At 39.4% G+C, this 26,102-nt stretch overlaps 1 protein-coding gene across 1 annotated transcript in view; it reads left to right on the forward strand.

Annotated features, from left to right (window-relative positions):
• LOC133569735 (matrix metalloproteinase-16-like) overlaps nt 1-26,102 on the forward strand; it is a 227,574-nt gene that overhangs the window by 175,227 nt on the left and 26,245 nt on the right. The window contains 1 exon segment of the mRNA XM_061922287.1: nt 15,210-15,348. Within this exon segment, the coding sequence (XP_061778271.1) occupies nt 15,210-15,348 (139 nt within the window).

Genomic DNA, 26,102 nt, shown 5'->3' on the forward strand with positions numbered 1-26,102 from the left:
ACACCATGTACCAAATAAAATTGCTTCGAGGTCGGTAAGCACACCCAGTTATGTCCTACATTAGGCGCACTGGGTTATAAGGCGAGTTTTGAGAAAATGAAAGGATTTTAAGCGCACCTTATAGTCCGAAAAATACGGAAAATAAAAACTGTAAAACCCTATCAAAAATGCAAAATGGTCCATTCTGGAAAGATCCAATTCACAGCACCAGCACTTTGGGATAAAGATAACGTGATGTTCTATACTTTCAATGGAACATATAACATTTTGGTGTTTTTTACTTGAGTCATATTGCAGCCTACACGTATCTCTTATGTATGACTGCCATCTACTGGTCACATTTATCATTACACCATGTACCAAATAAAATTGCTTCGAGGTCGGTAAGCACAACCAGTTATGTCCTACATTAGGCGAGTTTTGAGAAAATGAAAGGATTTTAAGTGCACTTTTATAGTCCGAAAAATACGGTAGATGATATAAAATAAGTTAAAGAACATGAATACTGGAGTAAAAATGTTCTATAATGTATGAATATAGACTAAGCCAATTAAACTAATTATTATATAATATCCATCCATCCATCCATTTTCTACCGCTTATTCCCTTTTGGGGTCGCGGGGGGCGCTGGCGCCTATCTCAGCTACAATCGGGCGGAAGGCGGGGTACACCCTGGACAAGTCGCCAGCTCATCGCAGGGCCAACACAGACAGACAGACAACATTCACACACTAGGGCCAATTTAGTGTTGTGCTATTATATAATAATGATGGATAAACGATGGTTTTCCCCTTCTACAATACATATTTAATTCATTTTGATATCTTAAAGATGTTCACTGTGATGCCTTTCGAATACTTTTTTTTTTTTTCCTTTTTAAGGTCACCCCGGCCCCATCGACGCGGCACTTTGAGCAAAAATGGATCATTTGGTCAAAAGAACTACTATGTCGCTGCACAAAAGTTGCATTTTTCTCTCGGCTTCTCCCCCGAGCACAAGAGAAAAAAAACCACGCGAGTCCCTTAATGCATCTTTGTCCTCGGTCTAAGCCGCCGAGCACAGGAGCACAGCCCCGCGCTGTAAGTAACAAGAGACAAACCTCGGGGCCACGCACAAAGCCGCCCTGTGTCCTCCACACAGAGAGCTTTATCCCAGTGTGTCTGCATTTTGGATGGTTATAAATAGTTGTAATTAGTTTTACTTTTTTTTTTTTTTTTTTTTATGGCCCGAAGCTACTAAGTCTGACTTTAAAGCAGCGTTACAGCTTTAACGACTAAGGGTATCTTCCCGTGACAGCTCCGATTGGCTGATGAAGACCACGGAGCTTCACGGCTCTGTTGGTTTTTTATACGAAACGAAAGAAGAGGGATGAGAAAAGCCGAAAGGGGATATGATGTAACGTTGCTCTCTTCACAAATTGTACGAGTTTCGTACATGACCACTTTTGTTTACATTCAAGAGCTCCAGCTTGCGACAGTGGCATGCAGGCCTGTAACGCTACACAAAAATTTCGGTCCGGTGCGTACCTCGGTTTAGAGGTCACGGTTCGGTTCATTTTCGGTACAGTAAGAAAACAACAAAATAGACATTTTTGGGTTATTTATTTACCGATTTTGTAAACAATGGCTTCATCTTTTTAACATTGGGAACAATATAATAATTCTGCCCACGTCAATCAACATTAAAACTGCCTCAAATTGTTGCTGGGATTAAATAAAATGACAAAATGTTTCTTTTACATATAAAAAGTGCAACATTAAACAGTTTCGAGTCAACTCATCACAACATGTGTAAATGGAATAAAACAAACAACATGTTTACTTGACCCTCTTCCTGGGAAACTTATCAAGGAGCTCTTTGTATTATTAGGTCCATCAGTGCTAAATATTATAAACTTATCACTCTCCTCGGGCAGTGTTCCCCTAGCATTCAAAAAAGCGGTTATTCATCCTCTTCTTAAAAGACCTAACGTCGATCCTGACCTCATGGTAAACTACCGACCGGTGTCTCACCTTCCCTTTATTTCAAAAATCCTCGAAAAAATTGTTGCGGAGCAGTTAAATGAACACTTAGCGTCTAACAATCTATGTGAAACCTTTCAATCCGGTTTCAGGGCAAATCACTCCACGGAGACAGCCCTCGCAAAAATGACTAATGATCTATTGCTAACGATGGATTCTGATGCGTCATCTATGTTGCTGCTCCTCGATCTTAGCGCTGCTTTCGATACCGTCGATCATAATATTTTATTAGAACGTATCAAAACACGAATTGGTATGTCAGACTTAGCCCTGTCTTGGTTTAACTCTTATCTTACTGATAGGATGCAGTGTGTCTCCCATAACAATGTGACCTCGGACTACGTTAAGGTAACGTGTGGAGTTCCCCAGGGTTCGGTCCTTGGCCCTGCACTCTTCAGCATCTACATGCTGCCGCTAGGTGACATCATACGCAAATACGGTGTTAGCTTTCACTGTTATGCTGATGACACCCAACTCTACATGCCCCTAAAGCTGACCAACACGCCGGATTGTAGTCAGCTGGAGGCGTGTCTTAATGAAATTAAACAATGGATGTCCGCTAACTTTTTGCAACTCAACGCCAAAAAAACGGAAATGCTGATTATCGGTCCTGCTAGACACCGAACTCTATTTAATAATACAACTCTAACATTTGACAACCAAACAATTAAAAAAAGTCTGCGGGCTGTAGAGCTTTTTCATTTCGGGCTCCAGTACTCTGGAATGCCCTCCCGGTAACAGTTCGAGATGCCACCTCAGTAGAAGCATTTAAGTCTCACCTTAAAACTCATTTGTATACTCTAGCCTTTAAATAGACTCCTTTTTAGACCAGTTGATCTGCCGTTTCTTTTCTTTTTCTTCTATGTCCCACTCTCCTTTGTGGAGGGAGTCCGGTCCGATCCGGTGGCCATGTACTGCTCGCCTGTGTATCGGCTGGGGACATCTCTGCGCTGCTGATCCGCCTCCGCTTGGGATGGTTTCCTGCTGGCTCCGCTGTGAACGGGACTCTCGCTGCTGTGTTGGATCCGCTTTGGACTGGACTCTCGCGACTGTGTTGGATCCATTATGGATTGAACTTTCACAGTATCATGTTAGACCCGTTCGACATCCATTGCTTTCCTCCTCTCCAAGGTTCTCATAGTCATCATTGTCACCGACGTCCCACTGGGTGTGAGTTTTCCTTGCCCTTATGTGGGCCTACCGAGGATGTCTAGTGGTTTGTGCAGCCCTTTGAGACACTAGTGATTTAGGGCTATATAAGTAAACATTGATTGATTGATTGATTGAATATTTGGGAAGCCTATAATTAATTTTTATTATGTAAATTTTATATTTTTATCAACATGTGATAGCAGGGACCCTGCCATTCAAAGCTTTTCTGTCTGGAAAACACACACACACACCGCGAAATGAGCTAACGTTACGCCAAAAGCTAATTAGCCTTCACCTCAAGCCAGGACTGCGAGCGAGCTGAGCTGCGGTTTAAGTTTCTAGAAGGTCAACAGGCTCATAGTGATGTTAGTAGTTATCATTATTTATTATCATTTGGGGAGAATATGCTGCCTGACACTCACCTGCTAAACACCGATCTGCTCGAAGCTGAAGCATTGACTACATGCGCTCTGAATACGCTGATTGGCTGTTACCGCTATATATGTAACCAATCGGATGGTTGTGTGGGTGGGACAACAGAGGCAGAAGAAGCAAAGCAGCTTGTTAAGACTTTAGATTAGAAACTCGTTTGGAATGTACAGAATGTAGCATTTACAATATTATATATGAACGATAAAACACTGAATATTGACAACATAGGGTCTTCTAAAGATCCCAAAAACTTGTTTAGATCTGGCATTACAGGCTAAATTGTTCCCCAGACTCTGGAACAATTTGCACCAGTCCCTCTGTGATCTTGACCGTGTTGAAACTTTCATTTGAAAACTTCTCTTTTTAGTAAAGCTTTTAGTTAATGCAAATTTTAACTATCATTTTGTATCCTTTTTATGATGTTGCCCCTGTTGTTTAAAATGTAATTGTTTTACTTTACCTATGTTTTGTACAGCGCTTTGTGATTGTATCTGTGACAAGCGCTTTATAAATAACATTTACCGACTTACTACCACTTACTTACTAAAAGAAATCCCTGCTGTGACGTAGATTACCATAGTAACTAATTACAAACCCTGTTTCCATATGAGTTGGGAAATTTCGTTAGATGTAAATATAAACGGAATACAATGATTTGCAAATCCTTTTCAACCCATATTCATTTGAATGCACTACAAAAACAAGATATTTGATGTTCAATCTTATAAACTTTTTATTTTTTATTTTTTTAATAATAATTATAGCAGTCCGGATGGTTCGCTTCCCCTTTGGTCGGGATGACACAATGTCGAATATTTCCAAAAACAATTTGAAATGTGGACTCATCAGACCACAGAACACTTTTCCACTTTGCATCAGTCCATCTTAGATGATCTCGGGCCCAAAAAGCCATTTATCAACAACATCCATTTCTGGATGTTGTTGATAAATGGCTTTTTCGCTTTGCATTGTAGAGCTTTAATTGCACTTACAGATGTAGCGAACAACTGTATTTAGTGACAGTGGTTTTCTGAAGTGTTCCTGGGCCCATGTGGTGATATCCTTTAGAGATTGGTTTTTGATACAGGGCTGTCTGAGCGATCGAAGGTCACGGTCATTCAATGTTGGTTTTCCGCCATGCTGCTAACATGGAGTGATTTTTTCAGATACTCTGAACCTTTTGATGATATGGACCATAGATGTTGAAATCCCCAGCTGTCCTTTTTTAATTTTTTTATAATAATTATAACAGTCTGGATGGTTCACTTCCCCTTTGGTCCGGATGACACGATGTCAAATATTTCCAAAAACAATTTGAAATGTGGACTCGTCAGACCACAGAACACTTTTCCACTTTGCATCAGTCCATCTTAGATGATCTCGGGCCCAGAGAAGCCGGCGGCATTTCTGGATGTTGTTGATAAATGGCTCTTTGGCTTTGCATAGTAGAGCTTTAACTTGCACTTACAGATGTAGCGACCAACTGTATTTAGTGACAGTGGTTTTCTGAAGTGTTCCTGAGCCCATGTGGTGATATCCTTTAGAGATTGTTTTTTGATACAGGGCTGTCTGAGCGATCGAAAGTCACGGTCATTCAATGTTGGTTTCCGGCCATGCCGCTTACATGGAGTGATTTCTTCAGATACTCTGAACCTTTTGATGATGTTATGGACCCTAGATGTTGAAATCCCCAGCTGTCCTTTTTTAATTTTTTTTATAATAATTATAACAGTCCGGATGGTTCGCCTCCCCTTTGGTCCGGATGACACGATGTCGAATATTTCCAAAAACAATTTGAAATGTGGACTCTTCAGTCCACAGAACACTTTTCCACTTTGCATCAGTCCATCTTAGATGATCTCGGGCCCGAGAAGCCGGCGGCATTTCTGGATGTTGTTGATAAATGGCTTTTTGGCTTTGCATAGTAGAGCTTTAACTTGCACTTACAGATGTAGCGACCAACTGTATTTAGTGACAGTGGTTTTCTGAAGTGTTCCTGAGCCCATGTGGTGATATCCTTTAGAGATTGGTTTTTGATACAGGGCTGTCTGAGCGATCGAAGGTCAAGGTCATTCAATGTTGGTTTTCCGCCATGCCGCTTACATGGAGTGATTTCTTCAGATACTCTGAACCTTTTGATGATATTATGGACCGTAAATGTTGAAATCACCAGCTGTCCTTTTTTAATTTTTTTATAATAATTATAACAGTCTGGATGGTTCACTTCCCCTTTGTTCCGGATGGCACGATGTCGAATATTTCCCAAAACAATTTGAAATGTGGACTCATCAGACCTCAGAACACTTTTCCACTTTGCACCAGTCCATCTTAGATGATATCGGGCCCAGAGAAGCCGGCGGCATTTCTGGATGTTGTTGATAAATAGCTTTCGCTTTGCATAGTAGAGCTTTAACTTGCACTTACAGATGTAGTGACCAACTGTATTTAGTGACAGTGGTTTTCTGAAGTGTTCCTGAGCCCATGTGGTGATATCCTTTAGAGATTGGTTTTTGATACAGTGCCGTCTGAGCGATCGAAGGTCACGGTCATTCAATGTTGGTTTCCAGCAATGCCGCTTACGTGATTTCTCCAGATTCTCTGAAGCTTTTGATGATATTATGGACCGTAGATGTTGAAATCCCTAAATTTCTTGCAATTGCACTTTGAGAAACGTTGTTCTTAAACTGTTTGACTATTTGCTCACGCAGTTGTGGACAAAGGGGTGTACCTCGCCCCATCCTTTCTTGTGAAAGACTGAGCATTTTTTGGGGAAGCTGTTTTTATACCCAATCATGGCACCCACCTGTTCCCAATTAGCCTGCACACCTGTGGGATGTTCCAAATAAGTGTTTGATGAGCATCCCTCAACTTTATCAGTATTCATTGCCACCTTTCCCAACTTTTTTGTCACGTGTTGCTGGCATGAAAATGATTTGCAAAGCATTGTATTCCGTTTATATTTACATCTAACACAATTTCCCAACTCATATGGAAACGGGGTTTGTAGATCCTAATTAGATCAACATAGTAACCAGTACTATTCATTTTAACCTAAGCAAAGTTCACAGATGACAGTTCAGTTAAATGTGACTTGCTTACTTTCCATTGCGTGATTCCTGCTCCTTCAGAGAATCTATGGATTTTAGTTCTGACCCTGCTTCAGCTTGTGCTGATTACGTATTCCCTTCCTGCTGCAATGTGTCATAAGCACCACCTGCCCGACGGAGTTTTCTCCTTCCGAGTAGGAGTATAGGATGTTAGGGTGGGGGAAGCACATTTTCCTCTTGTATTAAGTCAAGAACATTCAGGAAAAAGGTCAGATTTCAGAGTTAAATCTGTTTTCCATTACCCTACTTGACGTTTCCTTATACCGGAGAAAATGTGGAACGCTTTTGCAATCTATGGAGACCGTCGGTCCGAAGCAAGGGAGGCAAAAAGAGCGGTGGAAGGTTAGACGGAGAGACGTGGAAGGTTAAAAGCAAAGAAAGCAGAGGAGTGTCCGGGAGGAGTGTCAGAGTCCCAGAGAAACAATTGGATTAGCAGCAGAGAGGTTTTGTTAAATTAGCTGATGCCTGGGAAAACCGAATGATGGGATGATGGTTGTGTACCTCTTCTCTTCTCTCTGTGCACTCTTTGACACTCAACATCTCATTGTGTCCTTAATATGTGAGCAGAACAGTGCTGGTCACAGTATTACAGTGGATCTAAGGGTGCTCAGAAAGGTCTGCTTACTGGCTAAATATAGTGTAGTGATTGTGTGTATGCATCCTGTTTTTGGTACGTGTTACTGTATCAATCAATCAATTAATCAATTTATTTATATAGCCCTAAATCACAATCCAGTCCATAGTGGATCTAGCATAATAGTGTGAGTCCAGTCCATAGTGGATCTAGCATAATAGTGAGAGTTCAGTCCATGGTGGTTCTAGCATAATAGTGAGAGTCCAGTCTATAGTGGATCTAACATAATAGTGAGAGTCCAGTCCATGGTGGATCTAACATAATAGTGAGAGTCCAGTCCATAGTGGATCAAACATAACAGTGTGAGAGTCCAGTCCATAGTTGATCTAGCATGATAGTGAGAGTCCAGTCCATAGTGGATCTAACATAATATTGTGAGAGTCCAGTCGACAGTGGATCTAACATAAGAGTGTGAGAATCCAGGCCATAGTAGATCTAATATAATAGTGAGAGTCCAGTCCATAGTGGATCTAACATAATAGTGTGAGGGTCCAGGCCATAGTGGATCTAACATAATATTGTGAGAGTCCAGTCCATAGTGGGTCTAACTTAATATTGTGAGATTCCAGTCCATAGTGGATTTAATATAATATAATAGTGAAAGTCCAGTCCATAGTGGATCTAACATAATAGTGCGAGAGTCAAGTCCATAGGGGATCCAATATATAATAGTGAGAGAGTCCAATCCATAGTGGATCTAACATAATAGTGTGAAAGTCCAGTCTATTGTGGATCTAACATAACAGTGAGAGTCCAGTCAATAGTGGATCTAACATAATAGTGAGAGTCCAGTCCATAGTGGACCTAACATAATATTGTGAGAGTCCAGTCCATAGTGGATCTAACATAATAATGACAGTCCAGTCCATAGTGGATCTAGGATAATAGCGTGAGAGTCCAGTCCATAGTGGATCTAACATAAGAGTGTGAGAATCCAGGCTATAGTGGATCTAATATAATAGTGAGAGTCCAGTCCATAGTGGATCTAACATAATAGTGAGAGTCCAGTCCATAGTGGATCTAACATAATATTGTGAGAGTCCAGTCCATAGTGGATCTAACACAATAGTGAGAGTCCAGTCCATAGTGGACCTAACATAATATTGTGAGATTCCAGTCCATAGTGGATCTAACATAATAATGACAGTCCAGTCCATAGTGGATCTAACATAAGAGTGTGAAAATCCAGGCTATAGTGGATCTAATATAATAGTGAGAGTCCAGTCCACAGTGGATCTAACATAAGAGAGTGAGAGTCCAGGCCATAGTGGATCTAATATAATAGTGAGAGTCCAGTCCATAGTGGATCTAATATAATAATGAGAGTCCAGTCCATAGTGGATCTAACATAATAGTGAGAATCCAGTCCATAGTGGATCTAACATAATAGTGAGAGTCCAGTCCACAGTGGATCTAACATAAGAGTACAGAGCTGGTCCACAGTTCCACGACCAGGACAAAAACCACACTGTCCCTCCTGAATCTGACTATCCAGCATAACCTCCTCTCCAGTACACCAGAACAAACTTTACCGGCAGATAGTTTTGCTTCGTTCAAACAACTTTGGTATTTTCTCCTCTTGTTTTTGAACACTGACTTCTTGCAGAGTAGAATCATCGTCAGTGCGCCGTATAATCCGGTGCGCCCTATGGTCCCTAAAACCTGGTATGTGTGGGAAATAAGGCAAACGATGTGATGCTGAGGCTGCCGTTGCCAAAGGGCGGGACCACCTCCATGAGTCCAAATGGATTTCACATCTGGGTTTGACAGCAATTCTCAGCACAAAGGCACACCTTGCACTCGCAAAGGGAATGTGAGATTCCTTCCAGTCTCCCAGCCTTGGCCGTGTCTCCCCCAGTTTCTTCATGCTTTTCCCTGTCTGCTCTTCAGTGAACAGCTGGACTTTCCAGGAAACCCGAGAATGCTTGGCGTGGGTCTTAAGTAGGCTTTGCTGCAGTACTTATATGTTTATTATTGCAACATACAACAACATATAACATATAACAACATATAACAAACATGTTTATTATTGCAACATATAACAACATATAACATATAACAACATATAACAAACATGTTTATTATTGCAACATATAACAACTTATATACATATAACACCACATAAGAAACATATGTTTATTATTGCGACATATAACAACATATATACATATAACATATAACAACATATAAAAAACATATGTTTATTATTGCAACATATAACAACATACATACATACAACAAACATATGTTTATTATTGCAACATATATACATATAATAACATATAACAAACATGTTTATTATTGCAACATATAATAACGTATATACATATAACACCATATAACAAACATATTTTTATTATTGCAACATATAACAACATCTATACATATAACACCATATAACAAACATATCAATCAATCAATCAATGTTTACTTATATAGCCCTAAATCACTAGTGTCTCAAAGGGCTGCACAAACCACCACGACATCCTCGGTAGGCCCACATAAGGGCAAGGAAAACTCACACCCAGTGGGACATCGGTGACAATAATGACCCAGTGGGACGTCTGTGACAATAATGATTATGAGAACCTTAGAGAGGAGGAAAGCAATGGATGTCGAGCGGGTCTAACATGATACTGTGAAAGTTCAATCCACAATGGATCCAACACAGTCGCGAGAGTCCAGTCCAAAGCGGGTTCAACTCAGCAGCGAGAGTCCCGTTCACAGCGGAGCCAGCAGGAAACCATCCCAAGCGGAGGCGGATCAGCAGCGCAGAGATGTCGAGGCGGATCATATTATTGTAACATATTACAACATATATACATAAAACATATAACAACATATAACAAACATGTTTATTATTGGAACATATAACACACACACATATAACAAACAAATGTTAATTATTGCAACATATAACAACATATATACATATAACATATAACACCATAACGGGGAAGAGAGAAAAAAAATCGTCCTGAATCAATCCGTATCGCACATTATTTTATTCAGCTGCGTACATTAGACTCGGTTAAATTGGTTTTAAATGAAAGTATGTTTATGTTGATCAATATTTATCTACAGTTGCATTGTTGACAAACACAGGCTGGCCTTCAATCTCAGTGCTGTTTGGTAACAACAGGAGAGAAGGACAAACTGGAATATATTTGAAGACTTATAAAAAAATATATACAACATTAGGCATCTATAATGAATACATGTTCTGAACTAAAACATCACTCTATATTCTCTACTGCTGGTTAGTGTTAACATAACTGAGTTATTGTGTAGAAACTAGGGTTGTTTCAATAGCAATATTTTGGTACAGGTAACAAAATGTATTTTGGTACTTTTTCTAAATAAAGGGGACCACTAAAATGGCATTATTGGCTTTATTCTAACAAAAAAATCTTAAGGTACATTAAATATAAGTTTATTATTGCAACATATCACAACATATATACATATAACATACAACAACATATAACAAACTTATGTTTGTTATTGCAACATATAACATGTAAACATACAACATATAACACCATATAACAAACGTGTTTATTGCAATATATAACAACATATAACATACATATGTTTATTATTGCAACATATGACAACATATATACATATAACACCATATAACAAACATGTTTATTATTGCAACATATAACATGTATAAATATAACAACATATAACAAACATATGTTTATTATTGCAACATATAACATATATACAGTACATATAACACATATTATGATTGCGACATATAACAACATATATACATATAAGATATAACATACATATGTTTATTATTGCAACATTTATATATAAAACACCAAGTAACAAATGTATGTTTATTACTGCAACATATAACAACATATATACATATAACACATATTATTATTGCAACATATAACAACATATATACATATAACACATATTATTATTGCAACATATAACAACATATATACATATAACATACAACACCATACAACAAACATATGTTTATTATTATTACAACATATATACATACAACGTATAACACCATATAACAAAGTTATGTTTATTATTGCAACATATAACAACATACATATAACAACATATAACAAACATGTTTATTATTGCAACATATAACAACGTATATACATATAACACCATATAACAAACATATGTTTATTATTGCAACATTTAACAACATATATACATATAACATACAACATATAGCAAACTTATGTTTGTTATTGCAACATATAACATATATACATATATAACACCATATAAAAACATGTTTATTATTGCAACATATAACAACATATATACATATAACACATATTATTATTTCAGCATATAACAACATATATACATATAACATAACATATAACACATATTATTATTGCAACATATAACAACATATATACATATAACATATAACACCATATAACAAACATATGTTTATTATTATTACAACATATATACATACAACATATAACACCATATAACAAAGTTATGTTTATTATTGCAACATATAACAACATATATACATATAACATATAACACCATATAAAAACATAAGTATATTATTGCAACATATAACAACATATAACATATAACAACATATGTATATTATTGCAACATATAACAACATATATACATATAACACCATATAATAACATATGTAAATGATTGCAACATATAACACCATATAACAAACATGTTTATTATTGCAACATATAACAACGTATATGCTTATAACACCATATAACAAACATATATTTATTATTGGAACATTTAACAACATATATACAGATAGCATACAACAACATATAACAAACTTATGTTTGTTATTGCAACATATAACATATATACATATATAACACCATATAAAAAACATATGTTTATTATTGCAACATATAACAACATATATACATATAACATAACATACAACAAACATATGTTTATTATTGTGACATATATACATAAAACACCAAGTAACAAACGTATGTTTATTACTGTGATGTATAACAACATATATACATATTACACATATTATTACTGCAACATATAACAACATATATACATATAACATAACATACAACAAACATATGTTTATTATTGTGACATATATACATAAAACACCAAGTAACAAACGTATGTTTATTACTGCGACGTCTAACAACATATATACATATAACACATATTATTACTGCAACATATAACAACATATATACATATAACAAATAACACCATATAACAAACATATGTTTATTATTATTACAACATATATACATATAACAAACATATGTATATTATTGCAACATATAACAACATATATACATATAACAAACATATGTATATTATTGCAACATATAACAACATATATACATATAACACCATATTACAAACATATGTACATTATTACAACATATATACATATAACACCATATAACAATGTTTTTTTTTATATAGCCCTAAATCACAAGTGTCTCAAAGGGCTGCAGAAGCCACAACAACATCCTCGGTTCAGAGCCCACATAAGGGCAAGGAAAAACTCACAACCCAGTGGGATGTCAATGTGAATGACTATGAGAAACCTTGGAGAGGACCACAGCAGATGACCCCCCCCCCCCCCCCCCCCCCAGGGGAGACCAAATGCAATGGACGTCGAGTTGGTCTAGCATAATATTGTCAAAGTCCAGTCCATAGTGGATTTAACATAATAGTGTGAAAGCCTAGTCCATAGTGGATTTAACATAATAGTGTGAAAGTCCAGTCCATAGTGGATCTAACATAAAATTTTAAAAGTCCAGTCCATAGTGGATCTAATATAATAGTGTGAGTCCAGTCCATAGTGGATCTAATATAATAGTGTGAGAGTCCAGTCCATAGTGGATCTAACATAAAATTGTGAAAGTCCAGTCCATAGTGGATCTAACATAATAGTGAGAGTCCAGTCCATAGTGGATCTAACAAAATAGTGAGAGTCCAGTCCATAGTGGATCAAACATAATAGTGTGAGAGTCCAGTCCATAGTGGATCTAACATAATAGTGAGAGTCAAGTCCATAGTGGATCTAACATAATAGTGTGAGAGTCCAATCCAAAGTGGATCTAACATAATAATGTGAAAGTCCAGTCCATAGTAGATCTAACATTGTAGTGAGAGTCCAGTCCATAGTGGATCTAACATAATAGTGTGAAAGTCCAGTCCATAGTGGATCTAACATAATAATGAGAGTCCAGTCCATAGTGGATCTAACATAATAGTGAGAGTCCAGTCCATAGTGGATCCAACATAATAGTGTGAGAGTCCAGTCCATAGTGGATCTAACATAATAGTGAAAGTCCAGTCCATAGTAGATCTAACATTGTAGTGAGAGTCCAGTCCATAGTGGATCTAACATAATAGTGTGAAAGTCCAGTCCATAGTGGATCTAACATAATAGTGAGAGTCCAGTCCATAGTGGATGCAACATAATATTGTGAAAGTCCAGTCCATAGTGGATCTAACATAATAGTTTGAGAGTCCAGTCCAAAGTGGATCTAACATAATAATGTGAGCGTCCAGTCCTTAGTGGATCTAACCTAATAGTGTGAAAGTCCAATCCATAGTAGAAATAACGTGCTAGTGAGAGTCCAGTCCATAGTGGATCTAACTTAATAGTGTGAAAGTCCAGTCCATAGTGGATCTAACATAATAATGTGAGAGTCCAGTTTATTGTGGATGTAACCTAATTGTGAGAGTCCAGTCCATAGTGGAACTAACATAATAGTGTGAAAGTCCAGTCCATAGTAGATCTAACATTGTAGCGAGAGTCCAGTCCATAGTGGATCCAACACAATAGTGTGAGAGTCCAGTCCATAGTGGATTTAACATAATAGTGAGAGTCCAGTCCATTGTGGATTTAACATAATAGTGAGAGTCCAGTCCATAGTGGGGCCAGCAGGAGACCATCCCAAGCGGAGACGGGTCAGCAGCACAGAGATGTCCCCAACCGATGCACAGGCGAGTGGTCCACCCCGGGTCCCGACTGTGGACAGCCAGCCCCCCCCCTACACAAGGAAGAGGGGGGCAGAGTAGCATAGAAAAGAAGCGGCAGATCAACTGGTCTAAAAAGGGGGTCTATTCAAAGGCTAGTGTATACAAATGAGTTTTAAGATGGGACTTAAATGCTTCTACTGAAGTAGCACCTCCAATTGTTACCGGGAGGGCATTCCAGAGTACTGGAGCCCCAATAGAAAAAGCTCTACAGCCCGCAGACTTTTTTTGGGGCTCTGGGAATCACTAAAAAGCCGGAGTTCTTTGATCGCAGATTTCTTGCCAAGACAGGGACGGCGTGGCGCAGTGGGAGAGTGGCCGTGCGCAACCCGAGGGTCACTGGTTCAAATCCCACCTAGAACCAACCTCGTCACGTCCGTTGTGTCCTGAGCAAGACACTTCACCCTTGCTCCTGATGGTTGCTGGTTGGCGCCTTGCATGGCAGCTCCCTCCATCAGTGTGTGAATGTGTGTGTGAATGGGTAAATGTGGAAGTAGTGTCAAAGCGCTTTGAGTACCTTGAAGGTAGAAAAAGCGCTATACAAGTACAACCCATTTATTTATGGTACAATACAATCGGCAAGATGGAATGGAGTCTCATTGCAGTCTACACATATCTCTTATGTTTGACTGCCATCTACTGGTCACACTTATTACTACATCATGAACCAAATAAAATTACTTTGAGGTCAGCAAGCATACCAGAATTATCCCGTGTATTAGGCTGTAAAATAAGATTTTAAGTGCGCCTTATCGTCCGGAAAAATACGGTAGTTGAATATCCCTGCTGCAACGGGCTTTGTTTGAATCCCTCTTCTTGTCTTTCCAGGACCACTGGTTTTGGCGAGTCCGAGACAACGCTGTGATGCCCGGGTACCCCATGCTCATCAGTGTGTTCTGGAGGGGTCTGCCGCCCAAGATTGACGCGGTGTACGAGAACAGCGAAGGGAAGTTTGTTTTCTTCAAAGGTAAAAACCAGATCCTTCACATGTCTGCGTTACGGTTTGACCACCAGGTTTACTTGTCTTGGTTTCTTGGCTCTACACGATCTTATCAAGGAAGGGAACCTCCCTACCTCTTATTTCATTGCAAATCTTTGGAAGATTAAACCAATTTTTTGCTCACTTGGTCGCAAAATCCCCCGTAATCCTCCAGCTCTGACTTTTAATAATGTTGATACTGGCTTTAGCCATGGCAGAATTATTATAATTGCGGCGTATAAATTTCAAATGTGATACATGGGGGAGGATGGCAGTTGCCACGTCTACACAGACAACATTTATGTATTCTGCTCATAATTCGGACATGAACCCTGGAAAAAAAAGACTGGTCCTGGATCGAGCTTGGGCAGGTCTTAGATCAAAATGTTATTAGATTGCACAGTACAGTACATATTCCGTACAATTGACCACTAAATGGTAACACCTGAATACGTTTTCGACTTGTTTAAGTTGGGGTCCACGTTAATCAATTCATGGTACAAATGTATGTCAGGTTCCAACATCGATGACATCTATTAAACAGGACAAGAAGCAAGGAAATAAACAGAGACAGAATTCAATTTTGCTCAATATGAGGAGAAACGTATCAACTTGTAACCTCTTACAGTGTCACCCACGCTCTAACGAAATAAAGGTTCACATCTCCTCTTTTATTTGGATATTCCCTGTTTACATAAAAACAGCTGTTTCTAAAGGAATGGGGGGTTGTGGGGGGGTATGTAAACAGCCATCGTTTTCGGTCACATTAACACAAAAGAAAAAATATGCCTCGGGATTGGACTGGTCCTGGATCGAGCTTGGGCAGGTCTTAGATCAAAATGTTATTAGATTGCACAGAACAGTACATATTCCGTACAATTAACCACTAAATGGTAACACCGGAATACGTTTTCAACTTGTTTAAGTCGGGGTCCACGTTAATCAATTCATGGTACAAATGTATGTCAGGTTCCAACATCGATGACATCTATTAAACAAGACAAGAAGAAAGGAAATAATGGAGACCGAATTCAATTTTGCTCAATATGAGGAGAAACGTATCAACTTGTAACCTCTTACAGTGTCACCCACGCTCTAACAAAATAAAGGTTCACAAAACCTTTTTATTTGGATATTCCCTGTTTACATAAAAACAGCTGTTTTTAAAGGAATGGGGGGTGGGGGGGTATGTAAACAGCCATCGTTTTCGGTCACATTACCACAAAAGAAAAAATATGCCTCGGGCTTGGACTGGTCCTGGATCGAGCTTGGGCAGGTCTTAGATCAAAATGTTATTAGATTGCACAGAACAGTACATATTCCGTACAATTGACCACTAAATGGTAACACCCGAATACGTTTTCAACTTGTTTAAGTCGGGGTCCACGTTAATCAATTCACGGTACAAATATATGTCAGGTTCCAACATCGATGACATCTATTAAACAGGACAAGAAGCAAGGAAATAAACAGAGACAGAATTCAATTTTGCTCAATTTGAGGAGAAACGTGTCGACTTGTAACCTCTTACAGTGTCACCCACGCTCTAACGAAATAAAGGTTCACATCTCCTCTTTTATTTGGATATTCCCTGTTTACATAAAAACAGCTGTTTCTAAAAGAATGGGGGCGTGGGGGGATTATGTGAACAGACATCATTTTCGGTCATATTAACACAAAAGAATAAAGATGCCTCGGGCTTGGACTGGTCCTGGATCGAGCTTGGGCAGGTCTTAGATCAAAATGTTGTTAGATTGCACAGACCAGTACATATTCCGTACAATTGACCACTAAATGGTAACACCCGAATAAGTTTTTCAACTTGTTTAAGTCGGGGTCCACGTTAATCAATTCATGGTACAAATGTATGTCAGGTTCCAACATCGATGACATCTATTAAACAGGACAAGAAGCAAGGAAATAAACAGAGACAGAATTCAATTTTGCTCAATATGAGGAGAAACGTATCAACTTGTAACCTCTTACAGTGTCACCCACGCTCTAACGAAATAAAGGTTCACATCTCCTCTTTTATTTGGATATTCCCTGTTTACATAAAAACAGCTGTTTCTAAAGGAATGGGGGGTTGTGGGGGGGTATGTAAACAGCCATCGTTTTCGGTCACATTAACACAAAAGAAAAAATATGCCTCGGGATTGGACTGGTCCTGGATCGAGCTTGGGCAGGTCTTAGATCAAAATGTTTTTAGATTGCACAGAACAGTACATATTCCGTACAATTAACCACTAAATGGTAACACCGGAATACGTTTTCAACTTGCTTAAGTCGGGGTCCACGTTAATCAATTCACGGTACAAATATATGTCAGGTTCAAACATCGATGACATCTATTAAACAGGACAAGAAGCAAGGAAATAAACAGAGACAGAATTCAATTTTGCTTCAATATAAGGAGAAACATGTCGACTTGTAACCTCTTACAGTGTCACCCACGCTCTAACAAAAAAAAGGTTCACATCTCCTCTTTTATTTGGATATTCCCTGTTTACATAACAACGGCTGTTTCTAAAAGAATGGGGGGGGGGGGGGGTGTATGTAAACAGCCATCGTTTTCGGTCACATTAACACAAAAGAAAAAATATGCCTCGGGATTGGACTGGTCCTGGATCGAGCTTGGGCAGGTCTTAGATCAAAATGTTATTAGATTGCACAGAACAGTACATATTCCGTACAATTGACCACTAAATGGTAACACCTGAATAAGTTTTTCAACTTGTTTAAGTCCACGTTAATCAATTCAAGGTACAAATATATGTCAGGTTCAAACATCGATGACATCTATTAAACAAGACAAGAAGAAAGGAAATAAACGGAGACAGAATTCAATTTTGCTTCAATATAAGGAGAAACGTGTCGACTTGTAACCTCTTACAGTGTCACCCACGCTCTAACAAAATAAAGGTTCACATCTCCTCTTTTATTTGGATATTCGCTGTTTACATAACAACAGCTGTTTCTAAAAGAATGGGGGGGGGGGGTATGTAAACAGCCATCTTTTTCGGTCACATTACCACAAAAGAAAAAATATGCCTCGGGCTTGGACTGGTCCTGGATCGAGCTTGGGCAGGTCTTAAATCAAAATGTTATTAGATAGCACAGTACAATACATATTCCGTACAATTGACCACTAAATGGTAACACCGGAATAAGTTTTTCAACTTGTTTAAGTCGGGGTCCACGTTAATCAATTCACGGTACAAATATATGTCAGGTTCAAACATCGATGACATCTATTAAACAGGACAAGAAGCAAGGAAATAAACAGAGACAGAATTCAATTTTGCTTCAATATAAGGAGAAACATGTCGACCTGTAACCTCTTACAGTGTCACCCACGCTCTAACGAAAAAAAGGTTCACATCTCCTCTTTTATTTGGATATCCCCTGTTTACATAACAACAGCTGTTTCTAAAGGAAGGGGGGTATGTAAACAGCCATTGTTTTCGGTCACATTAACAATAATAATAATATTAATGGATTAGATTTATATCGCGCTTTTCTATTGTTATATACTCAAAGCGCTCACAGAGAAGTGGGAACCCATCATTCATTCACACCTGGTGGTGGTAAGCTACATTTGTAGCCACAGCTGCCCTGGGGTAGACTGACGGAAGCGTGGCTGCCAGTTTGCGCCTACGGCCCCTCCGACCACCACCAATCATTCATTCATCAGTCATTCACCACTGTGAGCGGCAAGGGTGAAGTGTCCTGCCCAAGGACACAACTGCAGCGATTTGGATGTCAATAGGCGGGAAGCGAACCTGCAACCCTCAGGTTTCCGCCACATCCGCTCTACCCACTACGCCATGCCGCCCCAAACACAAAAGATAAAGGTGCCTCGGGCTTGTACTGGTCCTGGTTCGAGCTTGGGCAGATCAAAATAGATAACCCCTCCCGTCTCCTCCCATTGTACACAGCGGGATTTTCCAAGCCTTTGGCTTAGTGCAACAAAGAGGGCCTCTTGTCTGTTCAGCGGGAACTCAGAGAACGGAAAGTTGTTTGATAATTTACATATTTTTTTTCCGACATATATACTATCAGCATAATACAGTCATCACACAAGTTAATCATCATTGAATTATTTACACTCCGGGGGGGTTGGGGCGGGGGGCTTAGTTTATATCAGCATACTTCAGTCATCAACAATTGCGTCATCTGAGAAATGGACATTGAAACATTCTAGGTCTGACTTGGTAGGATATGTACAGTGAGCAGTGAACAACGTGAGTTCAGAAAACATAAGTTGTATTTGATTATTTAGGTGGGATGTGGTGGGGGGAGGGTGTTAGTCTAGGGTTGTAGTTGCCTGGAGGTGTTCTTTTAGTACGGTTCTGAAGAAGGATCGGGTTGCACTTACTTTTACCCCTGTTGGGAGTGCATTCCATATTGATGTGGCATAGAAGGAGAATGAGTTAAGACCTTTGTTAGATCGGAATCTGGGTTTAACTCGGTTTGTGGAGCTCCCCCTGGTGTTGTGGTTATGCCGGCCATTTACGTTCTGGAAGTCGTTTAACATGGCAATCGGTATCATGGAGGTGTAGCGGATTTTACGGACCAGGCTCAGTGCAAGTTGTTTTACTCGGTCCTCCACCCTGAGCCAGCCCACTTTGGAGAAGTGGGTAGGAGTGAGGTGTGATCTGGGGTGGAGGTCTAGAAGTAACCTGACTAGCTTGTTCTGGGATGTTTGGAGTCTAGATTTGAGGGTTTTGGTGGTGCATGCATAATCGATACCGCTATCTGCTCTGCCATCCTAATAAGGACAAGCTGGATATAAAACGAACGGACTGATAAATGGAAATGCGTATCAGTTTAGCAAGTTCCTGTTAAATAATAGCAGCTCAAACATGAAGCGCTTGCAGGAAAAGCTGTCCCGTTTCCTGTTGAAAGAGAATATGAAAGACTCGGGATGAATAAATGAGATGTTTGTTGTGTACGGAAGAAAATATAAAACATTGACACTTCACGAGGACTTTTCGACGACACAAGACTGGTATTGTGGTTTGCAGGAAAATAAGAACGACAGGGGCGATAAACGTTATCGACATCTTGTTTCATCTCTGAGTGTGGGTTAAATATATTGTAAGCGGGTCTTTGTGATGGAAAGTGGTTTTGAACTTAAACTTTTTAAATTTTAAATCAACATTATTATTGTCAAATGCTAACAATTGAGTGTGTACATAGAATTGTAAGCGTTTGACTACGGACATGGGCTTTTAATTGCTTTCAAAGGCCTACTGAAATGAGATGTTCTTATTTAAACGGGGATAGCAGGTCCATTTTATGTGTCATACTTGATCGTTTCGCGATATTGCCATATTTTCGCTGAAAGGATTTAGTAGAGAACATCGACGATAAAAGTTTGCAACTTTCGGTCGCTAATAAAAAAGCCTTGCCTGTACCGGAAGTAGCAGACGATGTGCGCGTGACGTCACGGGTTGTGGAGCTCCTCACATCTGAACATTGTTTACAATCATGGCCACCAGCAGCGAGAGCGATTCGGACCGAGAAAGCGAGGATTTCCCCATTAATTTGAGCGAGGATGAAAGATTCGTGGATGAGGAAAGTTAGATTGAAGCACTAAAAAAAGAAAAGGCGGCAGCAGTGGGAGTGTTTTAGATGTAATTAGACATATTTAGTAAGATAATTCTGGAAAATCCCTGATCTGCTTATTGTTTTAATAGTGTTTTAGTGAGATTATAAAGTCATACCTAAAGGTCGGATGGCTGAGGTGAACGCCAGTGTCTCTGTAAGAAGTGAAGTGAAGTGCAATTTACTAGGATAATTCTGGAAAATCCCTTATCTGCTTATTGTTTTAATAGTGTTTTAGTGAGATTATAAAGTTATACCTGAAGGTCGGATGGCTGCGGTGAACGCCAGTGTCTCTGTAAGAAGTGAAGTGAAGTGCAATTTACTAGGATAATTCTGGAAAATCCCTTATCTGCTTATTGTTTCAATAGTGTTTTAGTGAGATTATAAAGTCATACCTGAAGGTCGGATGGCTGCGGTGAACGCCAGTGTCTCTGTAAGAAGTGAAGTGCAATTTATTAGGATAATTCTGGAAAATCCCTTATCTGCTTATTGTTTTAATGGTGTTTTAGTGAGATTATAAAGTCATACCTGAAGGTCGGATGGCTGCGGTGAACGCCAGTGTCTCTGTAAGAAGTGAAGTGCAATTTACTAGGATAATTCTGAAAATCCCTTATCTGCTTATTGTTTTAATAGTGTTTTAGTGAGATTATAAAGTCATACCTGAAGGTCGGATGGCTGCGGTGAACGCCAGTGTCTCTGTAAGAAGTGAAGTGAAGTGCAATTTACTAGGATAATTCTGGAAAATCCCTTGTCTGATTATTGTTTTAATAGTGTTTTAGTGAGATTATAAAGTCATACCAGAAGTTCGGATGGCTGCGGTGAACGCCAGTGTCTCTGTAAGAAGTGAAGTGAAGTGCAATTTACTAGGATAATTCTGGAAAATCCCTTATCTGCTTATTGTTTTAATAGTGTTTTAGTGAGATTATAAAGTCATACCTGAAGGTCGGATGGCTGCGGTGAACGCCAGTGTCTCTGTAAGAAGTGAAGTGAAGTGCAATTTACTAGGATAATTCTGGAAAATCCCTTATCTGCTTATTGTTTCAATAGTGTTTTAGTGAGATTATAAAGTCATACCTGAAGGTCGGATGGCTGCGGTGAACGCCAGTGTCTCTGTAAGAAGTGAAGTGCAATTTATTAGGATAATTCTGGAAAATCCCTTATCTGCTTATTGTTTTAATGGTGTTTTAGTGAGATTATAAAGTCATACCTGAAGGTCGGATGGCTGCGGTGAACGCCAGTGTCTCTGTAAGAAGTGAAGTGCAATTTACTAGGATAATTCTGGAAAATCCCTTATCTGCTTATTGTTTTAATAGTGTTTTAGTGAGATTATAAAGTCATACCTGAAGGTCGGATGGCTGCGGTGAACGCCAGTGTCTCTGTAAGAAGTGAAGTGAAGTGCAATTTACTAGGATAATTCTGGAAAATCCCTTGTCTGATTATTGTTTTAATAGTGTTTTAGTGAGATTATAAAGTCATACCTGAAGGTCGGATGGCTGCGGTGAACGCCAGTGTCTCTGTAAGAAGTGAAGTGAAGTGCAATTTACTAGGATAATTCTGGAAAATCCCTTATCTGCTTATTGTTTTAATAGTGTTTTAGTGAGATTATAAAGTCATACCTGAAGGTCGGATGGCTGCGGTGAACGCCAGTGTCTCTGTAAGAAGTGAAGTGCAATTGACTAGGATAATTCTGGAAAACCCCTTATCTGCTTATTGTTTTAATAGTGTTTTAGTGAGATTATAAAGTCATACCTGAAGGTCGGATGGCTGCGGTGAACGCCAGTGTCTCTGTAAGAAGTGAAGTGAATTATATATTTATATAACGCTTTTTTCTCTAGTGACTCAAAGCGCTTTACATAGTGAAACCCAATATCTAAGTTACATTCAAACCAGTGTGGGTGGCACTGGGAGCAGGTGGGTAAAGTGTCTTGCCCAAGGACCCAACGGCAGTAACTAGGATGGCGGAAGCGGGAATCGAACCTGCAACCCTCAAGTTGCTGGCACGGCCGCTCTACCAACCGAGCTAAACCGCCCCTAAGAAGCCGAGGAGCCCAGATCACAGCTGCCTTTTAGAGCTGCAGGAGGAGGTCGCATAATCCACCGAAGTCTCCGGTAAGAGCCGACTTAATAACACAATATTCCCATCCAAAAACTTGCTGGTTGACGTAGAGAAACATGTTCGCTTGACCGCTCTGTGTTAAAGCTTCACAACAAACAAAGAAACACCGGCTGTGTTTCGTTTGCTAAAGGCAGCTGCAATCCACCGCTTTCCACCAACAGCATTCTTCTTTGACGTCTCCATTATCAATTGAACAAATTGCAAAAGATTCAGCAACACAGATGTCCAAAATACTGCGTAATTATGCGATGAAAAGAGACAACTTTTAGCCGTGTGTGGTGCTGGGCTGAAAATGTCCGCTCCAACCAATAACGTCACAAGCACGCTTCAACATAAGCGTCATCATTCCGCGACGTTTTCAACAGGATATCTCGCGGGAAATTTAAAATTGCAATTTAGTAAACTAAAAAGGCCGTATTGGCATGTGTTGCAATGTTAATATTTCATTATTGATATATAAACTATCAGACTGTGTGGTCGGTAGTAGGACTTTAAAAATGGCCTCAATCCCCCCCGCCTTCCGTCATCACTCGGCTTTCCTTTCTCCCCGCCCCCCCCCCCCCCCCTTTCATGTGTGCGACCACCCCCACTTCCTGCTTGTCCACCCACCCTCTCCTAGAAGAAAAGCACTTCCTGGGGTCAGACCGTGTCAAAAGCCTGCAGTTTCATTTAATTACTCCGCAGGAAGGAGTTTCTTTATAAGCAGAGAGCAACTTGGGGAGGCGAGTCAGGGAAAAAGCCAGAAAAAAACCTCACTAATGTGTTTTGTAGTTATTACAAAACAAACGAGGGTTGAATTTTTAAATACAAACCCCGTTTCCATTTGAGTTGGGAAATTGTCTTAGAGGTAAATAAAAACAGAAAAAAAAGATTTGCAAATCTTTTTCAACCCATATTCAGTTGAATATGCTACAAAGACAACATATTTGATGTTCAAACTCATAAACTTTATATTTTTTTTGTAAATAATAATTAACTTAGAATTTCATGGCTGCAACACGTGCCAAAGTAGTTGGGAAAGGGCATGTTCACCACTGTGTTACATCACCTTTTCTTTTAACAACACTCAATAAACGTTTGGGAACTGAGGAAACTAATTGTTGAAGCTTTGCAAGTGGAATTATTTCCCATTCTTGTTTTATGTAGAGCTTCAGTCGTTCAACAGTCCGGGGTCTCCGCTGTCGTATTTTACGTTTCATATTGCACCACACATTTTCGACGGGAGACAGGTCTGGACTGCAGGCGGGCCAGGAAAGTACCCGCACTCTTTTTTTACGAAGCCACGCTGTTGTAACACGTGCTGAATGTGGCTTGGCATTGTCTTGCTGAAATAAGCAGGGGCGTCCATGAAAAAGACGGCGCTTAGATGGCAGCATATGTTGTTCCAAAACCTGTATGTACCTTTCAGCATTAATGGTGCCTTCACAGATGTGTAAGTTACCCATGCCTTGGGCACTAATGCACCCCCATACCATCACAGATGCTGGCTTTTGAACTTTGCGTCGATAACTGTCTGGATGGTTCGCTTCCCCTTTGGTCCGGATGACACAATGTCGAATATTTCCAAAAATAATTTGAAATGTGGACTCGTCAGACCACAGAACACTTTTCCACTTTGCATAAGTCCTTCTAAGATGATCTCAGGCCTAGAGAAGCCGGCGGCGTTTCTGGATGTTGTTGATAAATGGCTTTCGCTTTGCATAGTAGAGCTTTAACTTGCACTTACAGATGTAGCGACGAACTGTATTTAGTGACAGTGGTTTTCTGAAGTGTTCCTGAGACCATGTGGTGATATCCTTTAGAGATTGATGTCGGTTTTTGATGCAGTGCCATCTGAGGGATCAAAGGTCACGGTCATTCAATGTTGGTTTCCGGCTGATATTGGAATCGGTAATTAAGAGTTGGACAATATCGGAATATCGGCAAAAAAGCCATTATCGGACATCTGTAAAAGAAACAACATGTAATGCCTCAATAGACTGTTTAAAGCAGGGGTGTCGGACTCATTCTAGCTCAATCTATTCACATGTGGGCCGGACTGGTGAAATCATGGCATGATGACTTAAAAATAAAGACAACTTCAGAGTGGAACGAGCACATCCTGAAAATGTACACATTAGAAATAATCCTCTTGGCAAAACACTACCAGTCCATAGTGGATCTAACATAATAGTGAGAGTCAAGTCCATAGTGGATCTAATATGGTAGTGAAAGTCAAGTCCATAGTGGATGTAATATAATAGTGGGAGTCCAGTCCATAGTGGATCTAACATAATAGTGAGAGTCCAGTCCATAGTGGATCTAATATAATAGTGGGAGTCCAGTCCATAGTGGATCTAACATAATAGTGAGAGTCCAGTCCATCGTGGATCCAACATAATATTGTGAGAGTCCAGTCCATAGTGGATCTAACATAATAGTGTGAGAGTCCAGTCCATTGTGGATCTAACATTATAGTGAGAGTCCAGTCCATTGTGGATCTAACATAATAGTGAAAGTCCAGTCCATAGTGGATCTAACATAATAGTGTGAGAGTCGAGTCCATTGTGGATCTAACATAATAGTGAGAGTCCAGTCCATAGTGGATTTAACGTAATATTGTGAGAGTCCAGTCCATAGTGGATTTAACATAATATTGTGAGAGTCCAGTCCATAGTGGATCTAACATAATAGTGTGAGAGTCCAGTCCATAGTGGATCTAACATAATATTGTGAGAGTCCAGTCCATAGTGGATCTAACATAATAGTCAGAGTCCAGTCCATAGTGGATCTAACATAATAGTGTGAGAGTCCAGTCCATAGTGGATCTAACATAATAGTGAGAGTCCAGTCCATAGTGGATTTAACATAATATTGTGAGAGTCCAGTCCATAGTGGATCTAACATAATAGTGTGAGAGTCCAGTCCATAGTGGATCTAACTTAATAGTGAGAGTCCAGTCCATAGTGGATTTAACATAATATTTTGAGAGTCCAGTCCATAGTGGATTTAACATAATAGTGTGAGAATCCAGTCC

The sequence above is a fragment of the Nerophis ophidion genome, linkage group LG15 (assembly GCF_033978795.1).
Source record: "Nerophis ophidion isolate RoL-2023_Sa linkage group LG15, RoL_Noph_v1.0, whole genome shotgun sequence".
NCBI classification, from domain to species: Eukaryota; Metazoa; Chordata; class Actinopteri; order Syngnathiformes; family Syngnathidae; genus Nerophis; species Nerophis ophidion.